This window comes from Neopsephotus bourkii, unplaced genomic scaffold (genome assembly GCF_033783945.1).
Source record: "Neopsephotus bourkii isolate Nb327-2 ecotype Australia unplaced genomic scaffold, CSIRO-AGI_Nbou_v1 NB_1638, whole genome shotgun sequence".
In the NCBI taxonomy this organism is placed as follows: domain Eukaryota; kingdom Metazoa; phylum Chordata; class Aves; order Psittaciformes; family Psittacidae; genus Neopsephotus; species Neopsephotus bourkii.
Window position 1 is genome coordinate 9,129,101 of NW_026902113.1, and position 25,338 is coordinate 9,154,438.

General features: G+C 38.1%; 1 protein-coding gene across 6 annotated transcripts in view; it reads left to right on the plus strand.

Annotated features, from left to right (window-relative positions):
- The window catches only part of CDK8 (cyclin dependent kinase 8), a 73,355-nt gene that overhangs the window by 33,224 nt on the left and 14,793 nt on the right, over window positions 1-25,338 (plus strand). For 5 of the 6 annotated variants that reach the window (XM_061374500.1, XM_061374499.1, XM_061374497.1 and 2 more), the window contains 4 exons: window positions 828-938; window positions 4,000-4,140; window positions 21,330-21,387; window positions 24,133-24,264. In XM_061374500.1, coding sequence (XP_061230484.1) covers window positions 828-938; window positions 4,000-4,140; window positions 21,330-21,387; window positions 24,133-24,264 — 442 coding nt within the window. Of the gene's footprint in view, window positions 1-827; window positions 939-3,999; window positions 4,141-21,329; window positions 21,388-24,132; window positions 24,265-25,338 lie in introns of those variants that run through there. The other variant, XM_061374503.1, reaches the window with a different exon arrangement.

The window sequence follows — 25,338 nt, forward strand, 5'->3', positions numbered from 1 at the left end:
AAGAGACTGATGTCTGCATTCGGTTTTTGTGCTATGTCCTTGTTATGTTTTCCTTTTGGTGGTGGTTAAAGCTATAGTTTCTAAAGAGCTGAGCTGGCTTAATGGCTCCTAGCTGTGTCCCTTTGCTAGTGCAGGGTTTGCTGTTAGTGCTGTGGATTATTTCAGCTCAGGACCTCAGCAGAAAATGACTGCCTTTTTGTGTCTGGGTTAGTTTTTTCTTGAACTGGGAGCTGTTTCATGGATGGCTTTTGAGTACTGTAACTGCTGTAGTATATGTTGTGGGAGGAGCTGGACCTTCTTCTGTAGGTGGTGGAGTCAGTTGATTTACGAGGTCACCATCTTAAAAACCATACCATCCTTAAGATGACTGCACTGACAGGCTCGAAATGACACCCCCCCCCCCCCTTCAGCCTTGAATGACTGCCATAAAAATGCAGGGTTTACAGGTAATTGGGATTGAGGAGAAAACTGGATACCCAAAATGGCTCTATTGAAGATTACAGCCTATGGGAGAGGGCAGGTTCCACAGCTGGTTGGTTGTGGAGTCTCCTTGATCCTGGATAATAGTGAGGTTTATGTAGATTACTTTTTAGGAAATGAATAGGAAGTGAATGCCCTAAGGGGGTTATGACCTGCCTCCAGCTTCGGTTTCAAACTAATGACTGGTTCTTTCGTTAAAAAGTATGTGCTGTTTTCTGTGACTTGCAGATTTAAACTGTTATTGTTGGTATTGTATGTAATAAAGATTTTAAAGTATTTGTCTCTCCAGCCCTCTCACAGTTCTGGGTGTATGGGTATAACTCTTGTGGACTTTCTTTGTTTTGCAGTTGCTGCGGGAGCTCAAGCATCCAAATGTCATTTCTCTGCAAAAGGTGTTTCTTTCTCATGCTGACAGGAAAGTGTGGCTTCTCTTTGACTACGCTGAGCATGACCTCTGGGTAAGGCGAATTGTTTGTAGGTACCAGGCTTAAAATGTTAGCTGCAGAAAACGGGCAAGGTCAGGGAAAACACATTGGTTTAAAAATAGTGTGACCTCGTACTCCCTATTTGTTGGAAACTCTTTCAGTACTAAAAGAAAAGCAGTGGAAAATGTTGGGTAAACACACTACACAGTTAATCTGTGACCTCTTTAGGAAAATAAAATCTGTGTTCAGCTCTCAGTAGCTAGAAATCTAGTTAAATAACTGCAGATATAGCTTTCCATTACAGCCTAAGTAGGGTGCAGGAAAATGTAATTGATTATACAGGTGGATTCCCTTTGAAAAATTACAGAATTATGGACTGAATGCTGCAGTTCAGAGTTTTAGGTACACTGCATGTTATCCATGAATGGATGTGAGAGCAATGCCACTGTATGTAATGGAAATTTAATTCATATGTTTCAGCAGAAGAGCTTTTTACTTATGTTCTGAGATTTCATATATTTGGGAGAAAGGCTGTTTATTCCTAATTGCAAAGCACAGCTTTAAAATGCATTGGAGGCCAGGTAAATTTGTTTTAAGATACATACATTTTTCTTCTATTAATTTAGTATTTGTAAGCTCAACATCCATTTGGAATACTTAAAGTGGCATTGTAAAGAATCCAAAATACCATGCAGCCTTGACTTCCCTGAAAAAAAGTATGTGGTCTTCAAATTAAATCTTACATGCATTCTGAGCTCTGCTCTCATAATAGGGCCTTAAAAGAGATCAAGGCAATTCGGATCAAAGAGGCAAGTTGGAATGAGATGGAATCTTTGATGCATGCATTAGTATCAGAATTACGCAGCACGAATCATGAGGGTTTTTTCTCTTCATGTAGTTCAGTCAGGAAGCATAAACCAAAGCAAAAACTAAATTCTTTAGAAAATGGAGTTCATTGTATTTGGGAATAATTCAGTATTTGCTGAAGAACTAGCGTGTCGGTATTCATTCAGCTAAATTGAATTGAAGGTATTTTCTCCCAGTTAAAGTGGAAATTTGAAGGTATTTTCTCCCAGTTAAATACCGGAAGCTCTGATATTTGATATTGAGATCTTGTTACCAAAATAAAATTTAAGGGGTTAGGGGGGGAAGTTACTGAGTCGAGACATTGTAATGTCGAGACATTCTAAAAGCTGATGTACAAAACAACAACAAAAACAAACCCAAACACATATTTTTACCTACAAAAAAGAACAGCTGCTTCCTTACTTTTTCACTGCTCCTCCATATTTATGATCTGTTAACCTCCAGAAGTTTAGGAATGTCTGAGTTTGTTGGAGGATTTTTGTTTCAAAATATGTTGCAAGGCTTAATTGTTTGGACGATTGTGACTAGTAGTGACCTGTCCTTGTCTGTATTTATGCATTTCTGAATCACTGCAGAAGTACTTCTGTTAATGGAACACTGGCTTGTACATTAGCAACTTAGGAATGACCCTCAATTTTGACCATTATGCTTACATGCACATACCTGTGCGAGCTCCAGAGCTCCACGCCCATACCAGCTTCTGGTGGTTCACTGTGTCTGGATGCAAGAGACATAGCTGCAGTGACTGAGCTGGCTCTGTGCCCCAGAGAGCCGGCTATGGACCAGCTCCTCCAGTCCTGAGCATATCTAGTGCAGCAGGTCTCAAGCAAGACTAGAGGAAAGGGCACAGAGTGTATTGGAGTGGGAATAAAAAAATCTAGGAGAGTCATCTGTCTCTGGAGTATTCACTTCTCTCTGGCCTCTGCATGAAAAATAACTTTTCCTTTGGAGTCAGTTGAAGTGGAAGATGAAACTTGTGCCTCAAGCCGTGGGATGCTCATGCTTGACTGACTGGGCAGAGACTGTCACCTTTTCATCAATGGTTTTTTTCTCTGTGCAGCTCCATTTTTACCTTTGAGAGGGCAGGGCTCTGTCTTTTCCTCCCAGGAAAGACAAGTTCTATACCTGAAACAAAGGAGTGCAGGCTGTATGGAGCTGGGCTGCAGCAAGAGAGGAAAGGCAATTTCCCAAAGGGGTTTATTTAAGTAGTTGAGTACCTGGAATATGAAAGTTCAGGAATATAGGAGGAACATGTGGTAGAAGTTTGGTGCCAGGTTTTGGATGGACAAGGTCAGGGCTGTTTTTATGATCTCACAAGTGCAAGCTAGTACAGGAAATAAGTGTGAATGCATGAAAAAAATCATTCTAGAAATGACCTCTCTTTTAAAAGGAGACAAGCACTGAAGTGGTTATCATGACCCTGACACACCTTATGCTATTGAAGTTAGTGGCACCTGGGACTCAAGTGCTAAGACTACATACCTTTTGGACTTCTCATTGTTGCTAGACAATGCCTGTGTGTACACTCTAAAATTGCTAAAGGTACCTTCTGCATCTGGCTTGGTGGCTGACTTTAAAGTTGACAGATTTATAACGCTGCTCTTTCAACAGCTTCTGTTTTTAGAGTCTGTGCTTTAAGCATGTAGTAAATAAAGAAGGTATAAATCTGGGCCTCTAATTAAAGTGTTTAAAACTCCCAATACAGTTTGCAAGAAATTTGTCTTGACATATGTGTTGAATGATAGTGTCATCATGACTGCAGGAAAAATCCTAAAATTAAGATAATAAAGGAACTAGGTGATGCACTTTTAATTCTGTGCTGTGATATAGAAAATATAAGCCTATCTTAACAAAAGAATCCCCAAACAAAAATACCCAAAAACCTTCCAAGGTCAGTGGTCTGCGAGGGAGTTTGCTTTAGCGTTTGTATTCCTCATCCCACTGCGGGAGAGCGATTGAGTGGCTGTGTGAGTCTTAGCTCCCTGCCATGGTTAACCACAGCAACAACTGATTTCATTTGAGAGATTTCCTTGGGACAGCCATCACTCTACCTCATATAGTATTAATTTTCTAGTACTAAAAGTACAACTTGCTAGTTTTGAAAATGAATGATGAAAGGTTGAGAAAAAGCTAAGAATTCTGTGTAAGGAACTGCTGGCAATTTTTTTGTGTAATGCTGTAGATAACATTACACGTTTTCATTTTGATTTCTTTTTCCCCTTTACAGCATATAATCAAGTTTCACAGGGCTTCTAAAGCAAACAAGAAACCAGTTCAGTTACCTCGGGGAATGGTGAAGTCACTGTTATATCAGATCCTAGATGGTATTCACTACCTGCATGCTAACTGGGTGTTACACAGGGATTTGGTAAGTGGATCCGCAATGGGTTTTAGCACTGGGATGATGACTGAGGGCAAGGATGGGTTTGTTTATGAAAAATTTATGGGGAGAAAATAGCTTTTGCTAAGGGCATGTGTTAATAAATAGGTATTTTTGTACTGCAGTCAGCCTTGATTAGTAGAGTGAATTTTAAAAGCTGGCTATGATCTGATATGCTTATGACAGTGAAGTATATCAGATGGCTGGTTTCCATTTTTGATTCTCTAAAGAAACTACTTTAAAAGTGTTCATTTAAATAACAGGCATGTTGAGGTACAGAAAATGCCTTTGGTAGTATCACTGCAGGCAAGATAAATAACTTAAGTACAGCATGTGTGTAGGTGGGGGAGAGGATGATTGGCTGTATGAAAAAATAAAAACTCCCTAAAATTATCACTTTTACTTACAAAGTAACTTTTGAAGGCCGTTATCTTCTTCTAGTACTTACAATCTGCCAGAAATACAGCCATGCCAACTTTTGAAGACTTCTGCAAATAAACTAGTGTTTATCCAAATTACGTATAAGCAACACATTTTGAACCTGAGTGGTTTTTAACCAGCAAATTCCATTATATGTTTAAAATCGGTAAATCTCATCAATTCTTATGTGTATTTGCCTTTGAAATATGCCCATGGCTGGCTGGGCTGGTTCTTTCATGTCTTAATATTGGATAGTTTTTCCAACTTGGTTGTCTGTAGCTCTTATTCTTAGAAGTAAATTGGGGGGAGGGGGAGGGGAAGCTATCAAAGTATTATCTGTATATAATGCTTCCAATTACTGAAACTTCATTAGTGCATGAGAGTATCATTAGTTTGACCTTTCATTCCCATGAATCAGTATTACCAGTGTTACTCTGTGCTTGGTGCAGTAAGTCTGGCTTCCTTACTAATCTTTCAGAGTCACTTTTTGTCTTTGGAATAGCATTAATAGTGTTTCTGGAAATGTAGTCAATGATTAGTTATTTGTCTTCTGGTTTTGTGCCTAGCAAGTCTTTTACAGAGTGCCAGTGTCTGTTTAAACTGATGGGGAAAATATATAACTTGGATAAATAACATTTTCAGAACTGGAATCATTGAATCATTCCAACCATAGGGTTGGAAAGGACCTTAAGATCATCTAGTTCCAACCCCCCCTGCCATGGGCAGGGACACCTCACACTAAACCATGCCACTCAAGGCTCTGTCCAGCCTGGCCTTGAATACCACCAGGGATGGAGCATTCACAGCTTCCCTGGGAAACCCATTCCAGTGCCTCACCACCCCTACAGTAAAGAACTTCTTCCTTATATCCAATCTAAACATCCCCTGTTTAAGTTTTAACCCATTACCCCTTGTCCTGTCACTACAGTCCCTAATGAAGAGTCCCTCCCCAGCATCCTTATAGTCCCCCTTCAGAATGCAAGGAAGTTTTGCTTTATTAGTCTAATTCTGTGGATATTGTTTCTGATTTGCTTCTGGTCTTAGAAATGGAACAGAAGCCTCAGCACTGAGGGGAAAAGAGAAAAATCACGGTGGCTTTGTCAAGACTCATGTAATAGTGGAGCAAAACATAATGTAGAAATACATAGTGCTTGTTACTACTTAGACACACTTTGTTTTAAACCAAAATGTAATGTTATGTAAATGTTTTGCCTGCAGTAGTACTCTTTGGTATATTGGTAAGAGGCACCCAGGAAGCCAATTACTTATAATCAAGAATTTTAGTTGTTCTGATGTTTTACTTTCTACAGTTTCAGTGACTTTAAGAACCTAAGCATAACTGAATTTAAAAAGAAAACCATGCAGATTGTTAACTGGATGGCTCAGGAGATTGGTAATTTGTTACAGAGCCTTTCACATCTAGGTCTGTAGCTCAAATACAGTTTAAGTTGGCAGCTGCAAAAAACTGTTACCATCTCATTTTCTGACCTGTGTGAAAAGAGTTGGTGGTCTCAGTCCAGCACGAAGTGTTCCTCCAGCAGAAAAACCACCATCACAATTGGCTGTCTTTTGATAACCTAAGGAAGAGACCAAAAGCTTGAGGCAGAGACTGAGAGGTCTTCCCATCAGAACCTTGTCAAGCCATTTTTGTGAGAATCTTATGAAACCTATGCTGGGGCTGCCTGTGCTGCCTTGTCCATGGAAACCTTTTGGGTTTGTTGTTTTGAAATCACGGAGTTTGAGCTGAATTTAGTAGGCATGTGTTTCAAGCAGGAGGAAAGTCAGAATTTTATCTGTTGGGTATTTTCTTCCTTTCATCAGGGAATAGACTGAGTAACAGAAGGGTTTCTATCTAGTGTTTTGTTCTAGCAAGACAGGGGCATACTGGTGCAAGGTTAAGCTTGTCATTTGGGACTTCAGTGACACATATAGTCTGATTCAAAGCAAAATAACTGACATTAGCACTTGTTCTTAGATGTGGGTTTCTGTTCTAGGATACCTGTAATATTAGCCTTCAGGAATATTGGTGTTAAATAATTGATTTTTCACTCTTGATTGAATGGCTGAATGGATTTGATGTTTCTCCTGCCTTTAAAACTATTGGTGTTGCTAAATGTTTTATTTTCCCTAGATTTAGATGTGTACAGATACACCCACATTGTTGCTCAAGTAACATTCTTGCTTTCGTTTCATTCACTAGCTGTTATAAGAGTGATGGTGCTTGGGGTGGTGGGAAAGTGTAAGAATAGTACTTTGGCAGAAAAAAATCTGTTCTTTGCTATGTCTCAGGATAAGGATTTGTTTAAAGGGTAAGAAAGCTCATCTCTTGGGATAGTAATTATCTTTCATTGAGGTGCAGTTTTCTGCTTTGGGGGGTTTTGGTCTTTTTTAAGATGTCTTAATGAAGGTAGCTTTTAGGTAGCCAGTGTTTTGGAGTTTTTGAGATCTTGACTTCTGTAATCAGAAACAAAATATGGCATAAAGTAACTCCTTTTTGGTTTAGGCAGTAAAATTTAATGGTGATTAAAATCATCAACTTAGACTCAAATTTGTCTTCATAATGGTGGAATTGAGCAATCTTTAGTTCCTGTAAGAGTCTTAAAAAATATATATATTCTGTATTAAACAGTAAAAGCTGTAGGTAGACAATAGTTGTTTGTTGGGGTTTTTGTAGTTGCGGTTTGCCTTTTACAAAGGAAATGCATACATATCTTAACAATACATTAACTGTATAAGTTTCAACTCTTGCTGGGTTGTTTTTTTTTTTTTCCTCTTTCACTGCTTACATGAAAGCCAATTCACTGTTTCCATCAGAGCAAGAGAGATGTGGATTGTATTTGTTGTCTGAATACCGCTGTGCTTGAGAAGTTCGCTTTTCTATAAGGCTGAAACACCAGTAAATTTTTTCAGCAAATGAGTGTCAGGCCTTTTAAAATTTCTTATTTGACTTGCATATGCTTCAGCTTTTTTAAATTTCATGACTGAGAGCAATTGAAAGCAGATTGTTTATTCATGCTCTGACTGTAGCAGGAAGGAAATAACACTTCATGTAATTACCACAAAGTGCATCAATTATAGTTTTAGTAATATTTTGAATTTAGTTATCAAGCATGCTTCAAACATACTGTGTTTTGCTGACTACTTTTTCTAGTATTTTTTCCTTTTTATGATATCCAGCTATTGGACTTCTTCCTTTACTCAAAGTTCTTATTTCACACCAAAAATAAGCAGAAGAGTGGCTATAGATCTGTTTTCATCAATCTGCAACCTCAAGAACAAGAGAAAAGAGAGGATGCTTGTAAGATTTCAAGTAATGGGCCTAAAATGAAGGTCCCTTTGCATGGTACAGCAACATCTGTCACACCTGTTAGTATATAAAAGTACATCTTTCTTTAATATTAGTTTGTCGTGGCCTTGTCCACACAGTTAGGATGTGGCTATTTGCAAACTAGCACAGGATACTGCAGCCTATTTACTATGTTTCTAGTGTGCAGCTCGACTGGGCTGCTGCTCCTGCAGGATGAGCACTGGTTTTTAACAAGCTTTCAGGCAGACAAGTTGTAGCTTCCTGGGACTTCTTCCCAAGGGTACCTGCTGCCAGCTTTGGGATTACTAAGAACATTAAATATTTCCTTTCAACAGTAAATGAGGAGAGCCACTCACTGCCAGGGTTTGTTTTTGCAGACATCAATGGCTTCCCAGGCTCTGGCTGTGAATCACTGAAGTATTATATGCTTTAGGCAAAGTTAAATATATGGAACATTTACCCTGCCAGTTTTCTGTTTTCTGCATTAGAGCTCTTGAATCCAAGGACGTCTCTCTCATCAATATTCAAAGAATATTTCAGGAATACATCAATGCCCTTCAGTCCTGCTCCAGTGCTTAAAGAAATGGTCATCGGAAGAAATGCACCTAAATGCTTAAAACCAAATAGTAATGTGCACAACTTTTCCTACTAGAAAGAAGTTACCAGCTTTTAAAAGCAGGATGGTCTTCTACACTCTTTAGGTATATAAATGGATAATGGGCATTATTTCCCAAAAGGTACTGTAATGACTTGCTAGTGATTTGCTTTAAAAGGAAGAAGAAACAAACAACCCAACCCAAACCCAATCACAGTTTTGGTTGTCAGCTGTTGCATTTCCCCAGATTTCTGTTTCCAAGGTGTTTTTCATTATGTAAGTGTGCTTTCATGAGTTCACAGAAGAACAATGTGTCTGGCAAAACCTTTTCTTGCATAGGCTGTACTAACATGCTTCTCTGTAATTTACTGTCATTCTAAATATTCCATAGTTAAAATAGCATTATCTGCTGTTTCTTAATTCTCCTATTTACAGGGAACATGACTACTCTCTGCCCACTGTTGTGAACATTTTGTCTCAGAGGAAACTTTCAAACCAGTAAATAATCAAAGTGATTTTATTTTTTAAGAACTGCTGTGTAAATGAGAATCCATTTTTCTGGCTTTCATCTTGGACTTCATTGTTGGCAGAGGCCTGTTAGGTCAAGCTCTTGATTGAGTTATGTCTGTCAGGTTTGTACAAATACAGATGTGAAGTTAGAAATCTAGAATGTATTGCTGCAGTACTGCTAGCCTTCCAGTCAGAAAATTAGAAGGCGTAATGCTTGGAGATCTTTAAATTCACCATAAAATCAATAAAATCATAGAAACAAATCATTGTGAGACCACCCTTTTTGAAAGGTCATAGCTATCGTAGTGGAAAAAAGCAAATTATCACTCCAGTCTTCAAGAAAGACAAGAAAGAGGATCTGGAAAATTATATGCCAATCGCTCTCACCTTGATGACCAGAAAGGTGATGGATTAAATCCTTCTGGAAGCTATTTCCCAATATTTGAAAGACATGAAGGTGACTGGGAGTAGTCAGCATGGATTTACAAAGGCGAAATCATGCTTAGCCAACCTGAAAGCCTTTAATGACTGTGTCAGAAGAGCAGTGGGTGTTGCTTACTTGAGTAAGGCTTTCAGCACTACATCCCATCATATCCATGTAGACAAACAAATGAATTACAGACTCTCAAAGTACACAGTGAAGTGAGGTGGGCTGAAAGCTGGCCGAGTTCATGGGCTCAAAGGGTTGTTGTGATCATTGCTGTCAAACTGGACACCAGTCACTAGTGGAGCATCACACAGGCTGATACTGGGTTCAGTGCTGTTTAGTATCATCATTAATAACCTGGACAATGGGACAGGACACACCCTTAACAAGTGAGCAGATGATTTCCAGAGTTGCCTTCCAACCTCAGCCACTCCGTGAATGTGTTATATCTTTGATTTCATTTCATCTGTCTCAAAAACTTCAATTACTGCTTTTTCAAAATCTAAAATCATGACAAATCAATAGAAGCTGTGGTAGAGGGGACGTAGGAGCAGGAGTGAGTAAGAATATGAAAGATCAAATAGCTTGAATGGAAAAGGAACAATGTGAAGAAAGAAGTGAAATACAAAACCTTTGCAGTGAAGAAGGACATTTTTGTGATGTATCTTGACTGCAGCATGATGAGTGGGAGGACATGGTGCCATTTTCTTTTCCTGAAGAAAAAAGTTGATGTATATCCCCAAAAGTTTTCATGTAAGCTGCTTGGTCATAAATGAAGGATGTATTTCTACTGGATCATCAAATCATCACCCACTTTGAGTATGAAACCCTTCTGTAACTGCAGGATCTCTAGAGGGAGATACCCTGGTCTTGAGAGATGAAAAAAAATTGTCAATTCTGTAGAATTAAGGTGTTACGGAGATTTATCTTTTTAGACATCTCTTGGATTAGCCCTATGTCTTTTATTCTTAGCTGGAATACTGTTCCTATTGTGCTAAAGCACCGAAATGAAATGGAAAAGATAAATGAAAATACAATATTTAGTTATATTTGAATCTTTATTGCAGGATTTTGTAAACTGGCCATCTTTAAAGATACTGAACAGATCCTTTTCAATTTATAGGCCACCTTCATTCAAGCAATTCTTGAATGTGAATATAATATTTCATCATTTTTTACAAGTTGATCATCTTTGATCTCAGATCGAGTGCAAGGTCGTTTAAGAAGTTTTAAGTCATGGTTGTGAAAGGATGGAGTAAAACTCTGAGATCTGTAATATGTGGACTCAGCAGCTACACCTGAAAATAATTTTTATCTAAGCAACCAGTGTTTAGCAAAAATGGGAAATCAGTCCTGAAAGTTCTTGTTAATCTTTTACCGCACGATAGATTCCTATTGTTATAAGACAGAAGTGCTTAATAGGGGAACATTTTGGAGATATTTTTCTCTAAGTATTTTTCTGTATTTTGATTGCAAGTATAAAATTCATTTATCAACTTGATTCAAATGGAAATGGGGGCTGCAAGGAAAGGTCAGAAATCTGATGATTTCAATAAAGGTTTCCAAATCTACCTCTATTAGACTATTGCTTGTATTCAAAGCCCCATTTACTTAATTATCAAATCCAATTTTATCTGAGTATCAAAGAAAAGTCTTTTTTGTTTCTTGGAACTACCTATTTCTTGGGTTTTAGCTCAATATTTCTTTTCCATAAATAATTATTAAAATAATTAATCCTACAATCTTGTCTTTTAGAACTCGCAGTCATACTGTCAACACTGTTTTGTTCTATTCATAAACATACCTTGTTTTGAAACAACAATAAACACTATCCTTGTCTGAAGTATAAATGGAAGATCAAGGTAGAGCAATGTATATAAGAGCTTTGTTACTTTACCTAGCCAGTAATGTGACCAGACCTAAGCAGGCTTACTCTTAAGACTGTTAGTGCCTAGAGGGAATGCAGGTCAAGTCTCTGAATTTGGAGTTCAATAGGCAGAGACTTCTACATCTAAGTAGCATGAGGTGCAGAAAAGAAATGGAGGAAGCAAGGCTGCTTATTTAACCACCAGACATCTTGGGGATAAATTGGTACAACATAGATGACTATTTGGAAATGAAGTTATGTTACATGATTATCAATATTTTAGTGAGGTGCTTTTCACTGATCTGCTGCAGAACTGTCAGAAGCAATGCAAGAGGAGCGTTTTTCCTGGCATTTCTGTATCATTGCAGATCAAATAATTTTTAACTTGTGATCTCAGACCTATTAACCAGTAGTGAAGGACTGTTGCAAAAGGGGAACTGCAAGTATGAGACTGAGAGTAGCTTGTGGGTTTTCTTCGTATGGCTATAAATGCTGGTGTGAGGCGTATCACAGTATCACAGTATGCTAGGGACTGGAAGGGACCTCAAAAGATCATCTAGTCCAGTCCCCCTGCCGGAGCAGGAACACCTAGATAAGTTTACACAGGAACATGTCCAGGCGGGTTTTGAATGTCTCCAGAGAAGGAGACTCCACAACCTCCCTGGGCAGCCTGTTCCAGTGTTCTGTCACCCTCACTGAGAAGAAGTTTCTTCTCAAGTTTAAGTGGAACCTCTTGTGTTCCTGTCTGTACCCATTGTCCCTTGTCCTATCATTGTTTGCCACTGAGAAGAACCTGGTGCCATCCTCGTGACACTTCCCCTTTATATATTTATATACACTAATAAGGTCACCCCTCAATCTCCTCTTCTCCAAACTATAGAGACCCAGCTCCCTCAGTCTTTCCTCATAAGGGAGATGCTCCACTCCCTTAATCATCTTAGTTGCCCTGCACTGGACTCTCTCCAGCAGGTCCCTGTCCTTCTTAAACTGAGGGGCCCAGAACTGGACACAATATTCCAGATGTGGTCTCACCAGGTACTACTTTTGTTTTCTGTCTTCTCTTTCCCCTAAAGCCCTTCAGTGCTAGATGGAGTGTTTCAGGACTGATGTTTTTAACCATTTACATCATTACCTTACAAGGTGTCAAACCAAGGTGAGTCTTTTCAGTGCCTTTCATCAGAATTAATATTATTTTATTAATGTATAATATTAAAGGCTTTTAAAAAGTTTCCCTTGGGGAAATATGCTTTTAATAACAGCACCAGAAACATGTGAGTGTTCATGCTGCATACAGATTTTTAAACTGAAAACAAGGAAGTGCTTTAGTGTTTTAGATAAGAAAAATTACTACCCATTAAAATTGTATATTATGTATCTCTTCCATAGGATCTCTGAGTTGAAGGTATGGAGAATCCTATAGCAGGCTGACTGGGGGCAGGGGGAATATGTAGCAAAGCAGAAAGTTAAATGATCAAAATTAGCTTTTGTAGGAAAATTAAACAGGTAATCTAAAAAGTGTTTGGATAAATGTGTAGGTGTTGCTCAAGTAGCAGCATGTACTAACCAGAAAATGGCAAGGATTTTTGTGATGAATATTTTAGTCAGAATATGTAGAATGAAGAATAGTCAATTTTAATACGGATGAGTGGTTTTGGGGGGATGTCATCTTGCTTAAAAAAGAAGTATAACGTCTCATGTCAGTATATATGTTGCATTATTTCTGACTATGTAGGGAAAATTGGACCATTAGGAGACTTGGAAAGGTTTACTTTAGTACATTATTTGTGAAGTTGTAGGAGCTCCTTGTGAAAGTTTTCTTCACCGTTTAAAAGTCCAAAAAGCTTTATTAGACAACTTTCCTGTGTTTGGAAATGTGGTGTTCTGAAAATCCGCAGTCAGCTACCCAGAATTGTCTGACAGCTGAGGGATGCCATAACTTTGTATGAGCTGTGTTTGGTATTTTCAGTGGGTCATAAATTCATTTAGTAGTTATTACTGCTTCAGTCTGAGTCAATTTATACTGCTCTCACAAAGGCTTTAGAAAAGAAAAAGAAATGTTCAATAAAACCTGTGTAACTTCATTCTGTCATGCAGTACAAAAAATGGGAGAGGAAGGGAGGAGGAGCAGCAGCTGAATGTAGATGTTTGGATGTATGGGAAGATGGAGAGATGACCACTGTCTTTGTAACAAAAATGACCATTTGGAAGCTTTCTGTATTTCACAACTATTTTTTATCAAAATATTAGAATATATTTTGTTGCTTCTAAGTTCAGTAGTTTGAGTAGTTTGCAGTACTCTAGTTTGAGTACTGCAAAGGAGATACTTTCCTAGCAAATGCAGTTAACACTGTCTGGAACTTGTGCAGTTTCCAGAAAGCAGGATGCCTATGTGCAGAACCAGCATTCTTTATATGAAGAAGGCTCATTAATGAAGGTGCTGTTTTGTCAAATCTGGATTTGGTAAAATACTTCAGCTATTGCTCTTTTCCAAGCTTGGAAGTATTTTGACTTTCTTAAACTCCATGGTATTTGAGTAGATAACTGAAGTAGAACAATGTCATAAGAATTATGTGTAATATAAGTAATGGGGAGTATAATTCATATATGGATACTTGATATATAGATAATTTTTTAATATCTATTTGTTTATATATATATAAGGATTTATGGAAGTTGTTTGAATCTGTTTTTATCTTAATAGCAAAAGCCATGCCTGAATTAAGTGGAATTTTGGGAACTCAGTACATTTCTTCACTGTAGTTTTAAACTTGTTCTTTTGTTACTAGCCTGAATTTTAATCTGTTGGCTTCCCAAGATAGCCAGATACCTGATTATGGTGGTGCCAAGAGCATAATGTAAGTAATCCTTCCCTGTTTGAAGGCAAGCTCAGTCATCTCAGTGCATTGTCATGCAGTAGTGATAGGTAAACTGCCTGAGATAACTCTCATAAATACAAATAGAGGTGAGACTTCTACAGAGAAAAGGCATTCTGGAAGCTTCAGATCTAGTTCTGCTCATAAAGGTAATGAGCTGTACTAGCCAGATGGAGAATGTATCAACATGATTTTTGGTTCTGACATGAGAGAGTTGTGGAGAACCAGAAGCTCTTTGATCACAAATCTGCCTTTGAAGTACGCTTAGTCAATAAATAACCTAATTTGGTGAAAAAAATGTAGTATGATTTTAGAACACATAGATGCAGTTTAGAGATTAGTTTTGTTGGTTTTTTTAGTACCAAATACCTATTGAGGTCATGACAAACTTACCACTGTGAAAATGATACCGCAGAGAAGAATAGAAATTGTTCAAAATAGCTTAAATAGCTGTAATTGTTTTTTCTGGATCCTGTTGTAGAGAGAAAATGTAATGATCTATGCGAATGATCTAGACTCACAGAAGAAAAGTTGAAAAGAAAAACAGTATTTTGATTAAATTTGAGCAATTCCAAAGGAACCTGTGAAAAATTCACCTTACAAATAGGGCACACTTATCCCATATGAAAGCTTGCTCTGTATGAACTTCCAACTTCCTCTGACTTGCTCTGAATACCGGTGACACAGAGCACATCTCAGATGCTGTTTGAAATACTATGTTTGTTGTGTGCACAAAGGTGTTTAACAAGTAAGCACAAACAAAACCCAGGCAATTGCATGGGCTTTTCACTTCCTTAATTTTTTCTTTGTCCAGAGGAGTTGTGTATTTTAGGCAATACAAGTAGGGTGATATGGAAGTAATGGCACTACTATTTAAATGAAAACCAAAAATAAAACAGGGCTGTTTAGAAAAAGGGCAAGGGCTACCACTGATGCACACAAACCAAAGAGTAAATAAATAAGGCAGTTTTCTTCCTTTGTGTGAAAGTATTATAAAGTACAAGATTATGGTACTACTGAGTGTCTGTCAACTGCAGAAGCTGTGGCAACAAAATGGGCAAGCAAAAATAGTGTTTGATATTTTTGTTACTTATTCAAAGTCCTCATTTGTTAGGCAGAACTCTGAATTGAAAAAGGAGACAGAATTGTGTCTGGAGTAAGTAGTACCTAAACCCCAGTTCCAATGCACAGTCTCTTCTTGCATTTGATCCTGCTGCGATGCGTCCACAGCATCCAGAGACATCCTGATCTGTGCATGAAGTTAATCGCTTGTGTAGCAAAACACACATGAATTACATTTCTGCAAGACTATTAGTTTTCACTTCTTAAGTTTGTTATTACACTTTAGAATGATGTATTAATGCTATTTGACATGTTAGGTTTTCCTGATGTGATGTTTTTGCTATGATAGCCACCTTTCCTTCCTTAGAGACTTAGTACAGAAAGTCACACCCTGCAGCTTATCCTGATGGGCATTTTTAGGGAGCAGGAGAGTTACTGAAAAGTGTAATTATTTTTTTTCTTTCAACTTTGATACAGTTCCAATGAAAGTGTTAGCAAAGCCTGTGTATTAAGCTATGTGCAGGCTTTAAGTTGGCAGTAATTGCATGATAGCAACGTAAGGAAATGTTGGAATGTGTTCAGAGCATAAAAATGTGATAGTGAGGCCAATAGCTCTCATTAGGCTTGAAACAGAGATAAAGTATGGTGATGGTAACTAGCAGAAGGCCTCCCTGGCATAGATACAGCATCCCTCTATCTTCTGTCCCACCCAGATACTTGCTGTACATCTAAAATTTTTGAGCATGTGTGCTTTGATCACTTAGGTGTTTGATTTTGTTTGATTGTTATTGGCAATTTTAATGGTTTCTGGTTTTAATGAGAATTTTATTCAGATACTTTGGTTTTTAAGCAACTGAAATCTTTATAAGAAGATAAACAATGAAGTATTCAGTTAAAATAGCTTTTCTTTATTTTCCAGTGCTTTTCACATTTCATGCGTGTTTTTAATTAAAAAGGCTTTAATCTATAGATTTACTGCATGTTGAGTTCTGTGGAGCCATTTTTTTCACCAATGTCTTTTGAAAGTTTATTTTAAAGCCCCAAATCAGTTAATAAATGCAACTGAAAAAAATATCTTAATTGTGAATGCATGTCTTTGAATTTGAAGAAGTAAACTTCAGAAAAAGGCTGATGCTGTCATTTGATTATGGTTGCATTGACATGTTCATTGAATTACAAACTTCACAGCAAGACTTTTCCTACTGTGAACCCTCTACCAAGTAATGTTTTAGTAGCCAAACTCTTAAGTTATGGAATTATCCAAATAAAAACTAGTTAGGATGATACTAAAACCTTCTTAGAACATGCGTGAAAACAGAGATATAAAGGGAGTGAGTCTGTTCATAAATACAAATAGGACTACTGCAGACCATTAACATGGAGGGGGGATCTACATTGTACCACCATAGATAATTGAAAGGAATTTTGGGTACTTATTTGGTAGGCATGTTTAAAATCAACCTTTGAAAATGAACGCATTCAGAAGCGCCACTTTTTGTTTGCTACTAGGTAGTAGTAGTTTCTACAAACCTCGTTTGATGCCAGAAGTAGCAAGCATCAAACATCACGGTGGCTAAGGTGTTGAAAAGTGCCTTTTTTTTTTCCTCACTGCTTTGTTAAGTAATATTTGGCGGGAGGAGGACTCAACAGCAGAATGCCTTTCCTGGCGCATGAGAAAATGTCCCGTGATTCCCAGACATCTAGTATGCTGGCATAGAATAAATCATTTCCCTCTCATATGAATAACTTGCTGAGAGTAATAGGAATGCTGTTTATGTTGATATGATCACATCTCATCAAGACATAGACTGGTATAATTTTCATGTTGTTTGCATCTTTATGTTCAAAATAAAAATCCAAGTAAGTTCTGAAGTCTGAGTTTCTCTTCTGAATGAACACCAGCATCTTCAGTGTATGTGAAGAAGCAGTATGTGGCTGCAATGTTTGTTCAGATGGAACAATGGTTTATTTCTGGTTTTGTTTCAAAGAAAAACTAAGTAGCAGTCCTGCAGAAAAGATACAAAGAAAATGCATGGCTTGTAACCTTAACATAGACTCAATAACCTTACACAATGAGGCAAAGCAAGATACCATACTGGGATTGTATGAGTGGAAGATGCTGTGCAAGGCATATAATACAAGTCCCTCTGCTATATTTAGCATTAGTGAAGTCTAGGCGTGTGCACTGTGTAATTTGGAGAACTCCAAACAAATAGATGGCCCAGGGCAGAACAGCTAGAGGGAAGCAACAAGAATGATCATACATCCAGAAAAAAATGACCTATGGGGAAACATTGAGCAGAAGAGGGTTCTTTTAATCCACATGGTGGGACTGTAAAGAGATGTATATCCTTGCAGTGAAGCGCTGGTTGTCTGATCTTTGTGCTGATGTGTAAGAGAAGAGGCAATGGGAGTAACTTCATTTGTTGTGATGGGAGGGAAGGAAAAACACTGCAATGGAGAATGTGCAGCCTTCCTCATCAGAGGTTTTAGAATCAGAGTGAACAGGGAGTAGTATCATGTGTTAGAGTATTGTGTTAGGGCAGGCAGATGAAGGAAGCTGCCTGAAGACCTTTGGAGATCCAGGAACTTGTCAGTATAACCTTTGGAGTGTTTTAGATACTTTATTTGAAAGAAAACCTGCTACTTAGGATTTCTGTTTGCACTTTGTAAGTAATGATACGGTTAGAAGGACCTAAAAATGTTTCAGTGAGAATCTTTGTTCTCTCCTCAGTTGCAATAGTGATTAAATGCGCAAGATCAGGATTTGTCTAGGAATGGCATAAGGAGTCCTACAAAGCCACATCCAGGACAGGATAAGATTTCGTGCTGTGCCATGGTCATAAGGCCAATCTTTCATGGGAATTCATTATTCCCTGCTGCTGAGGTGTGGGGTGTTGGGGGTGAGTGGTCATTTTCTTCTTGTATTTTGTTCTGTAGGGTTATCAAAGTTATTTTGCTGGTCTCTGAAGTACTCAGCTGTACCTCTCTGCATGGCTCTTCACATTCTGCTTGGGATCGTAACAGCTTTCTCATTTGTATGGCATGAGTAAACATGCCTCTGTTAGAACAAAAATGAGATCATTTGTACTTATTAAAAAAGGACAGCTGTATAAAGTGGTGTGTTTTCAGAGCACACCATAAAAATTGCTGGAAGATTTTTCTTCACTTCTGAGCTCAAGTGATTTGAATAAGCGCTTTAAACTTTCATTTGCTCTGGATAATTAAACTGGAACATAACAAATTAAACTGAAGTTTGTCCAGATTTCTCCCTTCAGTTTCTAATGACTGCTTATTTTTCTTTGCAATTAAACTTCTGATGTGTAATGAGTTGCCCAAAGAGACAAACTTGGGAAGTTGGCTTTCTTTTCTCCAGATGGTGGGCTTGAGTCAGAGATACCGGAAGAGAATCCCTGACCCGTGTTTTGACTTTGTTGGCGGACATTAATGTTTTTTGAGGAGTCCTCAAAATGCTGATGTTTTAGGAACACCAGTACTGTTCCTGTACTGCTTTCTGGTAGGTTCTCCCCTGTTGAATTTGGATAGCGTTTGATGTTCTTGTTCGGACAATTCTTTCAACTGATGATGTTGTTGCAGGCTACTAATGCAGTGATTTTGGGAATGAGAACCTTTGGACCTTCAAGATAAGACCTTCGATTTAAAGTTTTGTTTTTTTTTTAATCTGTAACTGTAATGATGTATCTTCACAGTGATGTGACTCTATAAATATTTTTGTCTATAGTAAGAATTTTCTGTTTCAAACAGAGCTGTTTGTGAAGGGCCTTGACTTTAAAAAGAAGTGGGCTGCTGTCAGTGGTTATTCCAGATTGACTGAGGGGTTTTTATCTTGCTGCTTTAGAAAACTCCTACACAGATTTCTGAATTGTCTGGGTTTTTTGAACGTTCTCTGTAAATCCTGAAAGGAGAAAGGGGGACAAAAAAACCCCAAACAACCCAAACCCTTGAGTGTGAATCAAGCTGTTGCTACTTGTGTTAAGCAGCACTGTCTCATCTCTTTGTGCTTTTTCTTCTCATCTGTACTACCTTGAACTTAGGGTAGAAGATCTTTGGGGCAGGAATTGTTACCCAGTGCTGTGCTGATTAATCATCTGGCATAATGGAGTCGTTGTGTGAATATGACTCCTTGTCCCTATCAAAATACAAATAGTAATTTTTTAAGATGAAAACATCCTGAGGATGTTGCAAGGGTTTTTTGTAGAGTATTATGAACCTGTGAAAATGCAGGGGGGAATTACACTTTACATCAGTGTATTATTATCTGAAAAAACATAGTGCTTGTGTAATGTGTAGTTAACTACTCAAAAAATGTTAATCAGGCTTGTAGCTTATTAACACCCAGATATATTGAAGCAGCTTTTGTAAGAGATGTGTATTTGCTCTACAATGGTTTGTGTGGTGAAGTTGTGTTTCCTTATCTAGCAGTTTGAATTGCTTTAAACTTCAACATTAACTCTGAATTTAAAGGTTTATACTGCTTGTTTATTCCTAGGACTTTTCTACAAAGCAACCAAATGTGAATGCTTTGTGAGCTGTGTGTCTGCATACTGCTTTTTGTTTATGTTGCATCAGTACTTACCTGCAGTGTATGCCTTGATTAAAAACCAAACTGGGTGGTGTTGGTGTGGGACACAACTTGTTCTGTGTATTGCTGAGCTAATGCAGCACAATTTGCATCTGTTGATTGTTGTTGGAAAGATAATGGGATATATCTTACCTTTTTGATCACAGTCAAGCTGTAATGTTTTCTTCTACTTTAACCGGCTCTCAGGGATGCAACCCCTTAAATTCCTTATACATAATTGGCACATGGATTGTACAGTTTCCAAAATCCATGTTGGAGCCTTTCATAAGCAGTCAGAGTTATATTTCTCACAGAAAATTTTGCTGGAGCATTAATTTTTTGCACCTTGTGTGTCACAATATGAATTACTTACAGAGTGATATAAAATTGTGGTCTCTTGTTTCTTTGAATGTGTTTACACTAGATTCAGGAAGACTTGAGAATTTCCTACAATAAGTTTGTTAAATCATGCTGAGATACTAGGATGTCTTATACTGAATTTTAGGTAGCCTAAACTATCTTGCTGGGGTACTCTTCAGATGAATTTAAACTGGGAAGCAAAGCAAGAGCTGTAACTCTGCCTTATTAAAATTCTTACAGTGCACAACCTAATAGAAGCCCCTGGTTTGTCAAGGATTTACACTGTGAATGGGTATCTGTATCTCTCCTCTTCAAAGCAAGTCCAGCATACATTTTCAGTTTTAGTTGAAAAAGTTCCTGACTTCTTTCCCTCAGTATAAGCACTTCAGGTTTCATTTATCTAAATAGCATTAGCATTTGAAGAGTCTTCAGACTAGGCATGCTGAGACTGGATTATTAGAAACAGGACAGCAGAAAATACAGGATTAAGTGAATGGTTTCTAACCAGCTGAACTCTAGCTCGTTTAACCCGCATCCCTAGTAACAGAAAGGAAGGGAAGAAAGAATAATGTAAAGGCAGTATTTTCCAGTTTTGCAGTTGTCTGAATTGGTAAATAGGAATAATGTAGATTATATTTCTCTCCAGTATTGAGCAATATGGTAATGATTAATCTGTATCTCACTTGGGTGGTTTTGGTTGGTTTTTGTTTGGTTGGTTGGTGGTTTTTTTGTTTTTTACTGTAAAATGTGGCTGCAAATGTGCCTAAAGACCCTGGGCAAAACATGTTGTAGAGCTGGCTTCCCATCCCTGTGCTGGGGGTGCAGAGTGGTGGGCAGCAACAGGACTGCCTCCTAACAGAAGGATCTAGGGCAGTTTGGCTAGAAATCTCAGTGGCTTGGTAACTGCCAGCTCATATGGGTTGAGGACAGACACCAGGGTGTAAGTTAGGGAAGCGCAGTGTTGGAGCACAGAAATACCATAAAGAAACATGGGGAACTTGCAGTCAGGGAGAGCCTGTGTCTGAGTCAGCTTTACTGTGACAGAGAAACTTCTCATTTTTATCAAAACAAAGTTGGTTTAAAACTGGCAAAACAAAGCTTAACTGATTTTTCAGAGACTGATGTTTAGGTTTATCGTGGTATATGTATTGTATATTTATTTTTTTTTCCACAGAAACCTGCTAATATTTTAGTTATGGGTGAAGGTCCTGAGCGAGGAAGAGTAAAAATTGGTATGTTTATATCTTTGATAAGTCCCAGTGTAGCATTTAAGTTAGAATGTTCTGAAGGTGCAGTTGTACCACGTAGTCACTGTAATGCTGGTATGTGCCTGGGCACATTGCCTAAATGCTGCTTTCTGGGTGATGGGCCTCTTGATATTAGCCCCATGCACCAGTTCTGCCCCTGAAATGCTGTAGCCTCATCAATACTAAGTGGAAAATGTCATTATATTTTGTTTTAAGTGGGTGTTTGTGTGGGGAGGGGGATTTTGGTATGGGGATGCTAGCTAGGGGAAAGGAGGAGAAAGAAATGGGATTTTAACATTTCCTCCATTTATCCCTGTAATGCCATGACATTATCTTGCTGCTGCTTATAAAATCTAAATAGGGAATTACTCATTGCTACGCACCTTAAATTTTTATAATGAAATCAAGGTGGCATTTAGCCTGCACAGTGTTCTTGAAAGGGTAGACAGTCTCTTGGAGATAAATGCAAGGGATCTTAAAAGTCCAGAAAACACAGTAATCCAGCCAAAATGCTTAGTAACAACTATTGCTAAATGCTCAAACTGGGGTGTACCAGGGTAGGAACACTTTCCCCAACACTTTCCCCACTATTGTAACTTTCTGGTGGAAGTTACTGTTCACAGTGAGATGATAATTTGTAAAGCTTCCATTGTTTTAAAATAAACAAATAAATAAAGATTAACTGTAGTCTAACAGTAATAAGCTATACCAGGCTATGCATTAGTGTGGCGGTGCTTTGATAGCAGACTGCTAATGCACAGCCTGCTTATATTTGTTATGGTAATGCAGCCCCATTTGGAAGGGTTTTTTAAAGCTAGTTCATCTTTTTCATCCCTCTGGCTTTCTTTTATGAGATTATTCTGCATTGTGGCTCTGTACTCTTACTGTTTTTGTTTATCTGAATTATATTGTTAATCACTAGTGTAATGACTCGGGGCAGGATTTTGTTGGAGTGTTCGGTGCTGCTCTAGTCCTTCCCTTGTCCTTTGAAATCCAGGGAGCAGATGGGCTGAGGCAGAACACTCCTTCAGATCCTCCCCTGAAAGTTATTAATGCCCTTCCAAGTTTTAAGGTTGACAGTAGAGATTGAAGTTCCTTTCTGTACAAAACAGGTACAGCACAGACAGCAGAAGGGAAAATTTCTTCCCATTACCTTATTCTTCAGGGAGTGGTTACTTCCCAAACTGAGAACGTAGGTCATACTCTGGCATGTTCACTTTCAACTGTGGTGGTGATACTTGCTGTACACAACTACTTGCTAGTAATTACACATAGACCACCCATTTATTTCTCAATTTATAGTTGCGATTAATTTGGGAATAACTTAAAACACAGCTAAATTTAGTCAGACTCTGCTAATGGACAGGTGAAAGATTCTGTATCGGACCACCAGTCCTCTGAGCCATCCATTCCCATCAGGGAAAGAGGAAGGGGAACCCTGGATTTCTAAGTGTGTTGTCAAAATGTAGATTTTTCTTATTAAGATACTACCACAGCAGGAAAAGAATGCAGAAGTTATACCCATACCAAGGGCTTTCACTTTTCCAGTGTAACTAAGTTTTCTAAAAAATACATAAATGGTCTTTTAACTTAAAATAATTTTTACAGGCTTTTTGTGTCATTTTGAGTCATAAATTTATTTTCTGCCAACAACTTTTCCGTATTTTTTTCATAGTTACTAGTGACTTGATATCTTCAGTAATCAGTATTTTAATATAGAAAACTGTAAAATGTTTCTCTTCTTAAATGCATTAAAACAATCATAAATAGGAATGCCTATGAAAAAATTATTAAGTGTTGTGCAGTCAAGTTACAGACCCATGTTTACACTGCAGTTTTCCCTTAACCACTGAGCTATATAGCGTGTAGGTCCTTTTCCCTCAGAATGGCTACTCATTTCATTTCATTCAAGTCTTCTCAGCAGATGTGTGTATCCCTGCACCACAGAGTCCCTCTGCTTTGGGATTTGGGGAGTGGTGGGTTGGGAAAGTAATTTGGTGGGGAGAAGGTGCCTATTTTAGTCTCTGCCCATGTTCTCCTGTGTCACTTATATTTGGTAGTTCACACAGCTTTCTAGGCAGTTGTATACTACCAATTATAAAAAGCAGGTTTTAATGACATGATGCCCCCAAACAGTTTAAAAATCATAGCCTCTATGTTATTTAGTACTGGTTCTTGATACTGGAAATACTTCTTGACAGAAAATAAGCAGGAAGGCAGATGCTCTAGGCTTAGTTGCTGGTTTTGTGTGAAGAAAATCTTGCTATAGCTAAGTTCATGAGGAGGGAGCTTTTGTGATCTGCACGTATGTATTATAAATCATTCTAACCTTTGCAGAACCTGCACTTTGCTCACGTTTAAAATGCTGTTTCTTGAAAGGCCATCCTGTAATAATGGAATATTTTACCAGAGAATATCAGATAAAATGAGTCAGGATTTACCAGTGTCCTGAGAAGTGAGTCGATGCGCTTTTCCAGAACAGTGGTTAATTCTGTGTTCTAAATGGCTCATGTTAGTAATGATTTATAATAATATACTTTATAGGTGATGATATCCTGTAGCTTCTACAAAAGCTTTAAGAAAATCTCCCAGAGTTCATATCTGCTACAGTCTGCATTTGCAGTTTATTTAGCAGTGATGGTAGCACTAACAAGTACACTCAATCAGTTTGTTAAAGAAAAAAGGGTAGTTTTCCTCTAATTTTAAAGCATCTGTCTTTGAATTTTGCAGCTGACATGGGCTTTGCCCGATTATTTAATTCACCTCTGAAGCCTTTAGCAGACTTGGATCCAGTAGTTGTAACATTCTGGTATCGAGCTCCAGAGTTGCTTCTTGGGGCCAGGCATTATACCAAAGCTATTGGTAAGTAAACTGGACAAAAACTTACTACTTTTTCTTTATGTAAAGTGTACCCAAATACTGAAGCATTGATAGATAGTACAAAGAACAGTACTAGCTGTTTTAAAGGTATGTTCTTGAGTTCTTAAATACTTAACTTTGACAAGTTGTTTAGTTTATTATGGTCTCTGGCTATATGTAGGAATAAAATGTTTCTGGGTTTTGGCTCCACGTGCCCTGTGATACAGTGTAAGTTTATGTAGCTTTCATACAAGACTTCAATAAACATTGTTAGAGGCAATACAAAATATGGATGCATCTTTGAAGTATTAGTAGAATCCAGATAATGATGATGAGGCACAGTACATTAATTTTATCACAGAGGTTTTAACCTAGTTTAAATAAATACATGAAGGAATGTACAGAATGGAGAATATGCTGGCTGCAGTGAAACTAAGATGTAAAGATAAGCTACATTTTAGCCTCTGTTTTTCAAACCATAAGTGTAAATGGGAATTGCTTGAAGACGTGGTGAGTTGTGCAACAGGTTAGGTATGATGCTGCATCAGGCATATCCAGAAAAAAATCAAGCCTCGGAGAATACAGATGCTGGGAGGATGGTATCAGTTACATCAGCTTAATGCTGCGTCCTCTTTGCCACTTAATTCGTAATTGCCAGTCTGCATTTAAAGAGCTTTGTCATGGCACAGTTAACTTCACTCCACTAGTTCCTGTTCTTGTCATTTCCCAGGTAAGGGATCCCTGACAGCTATGATGAGCAGCTATGATGTAGCAAAGGGGGAATAGCCTAGCCTTTAGTGGGTGTCAACAGCTTTGCCATGTAAGGAAGAGACACTGTAGAGAAGAGGACTGGGAAGTTTATGTCTTGCTAGCTGGTATAAAAGATATATTAAAGCCTGACAGTCATTCTCGGGGAAGTAACTTCTGCAACGCTCCACTTAACTCTGCACAAACATGGAGGTTGTGTGTCAGCAAACGTGTTGTTTCTATAACCTGAAATTCTTTCCTCAGACCCTAGGCATTGTTTTCTGTTTTTAAGACCATGTCGGTGTTTTTGTCAGAAGCTCTAAAATGTTT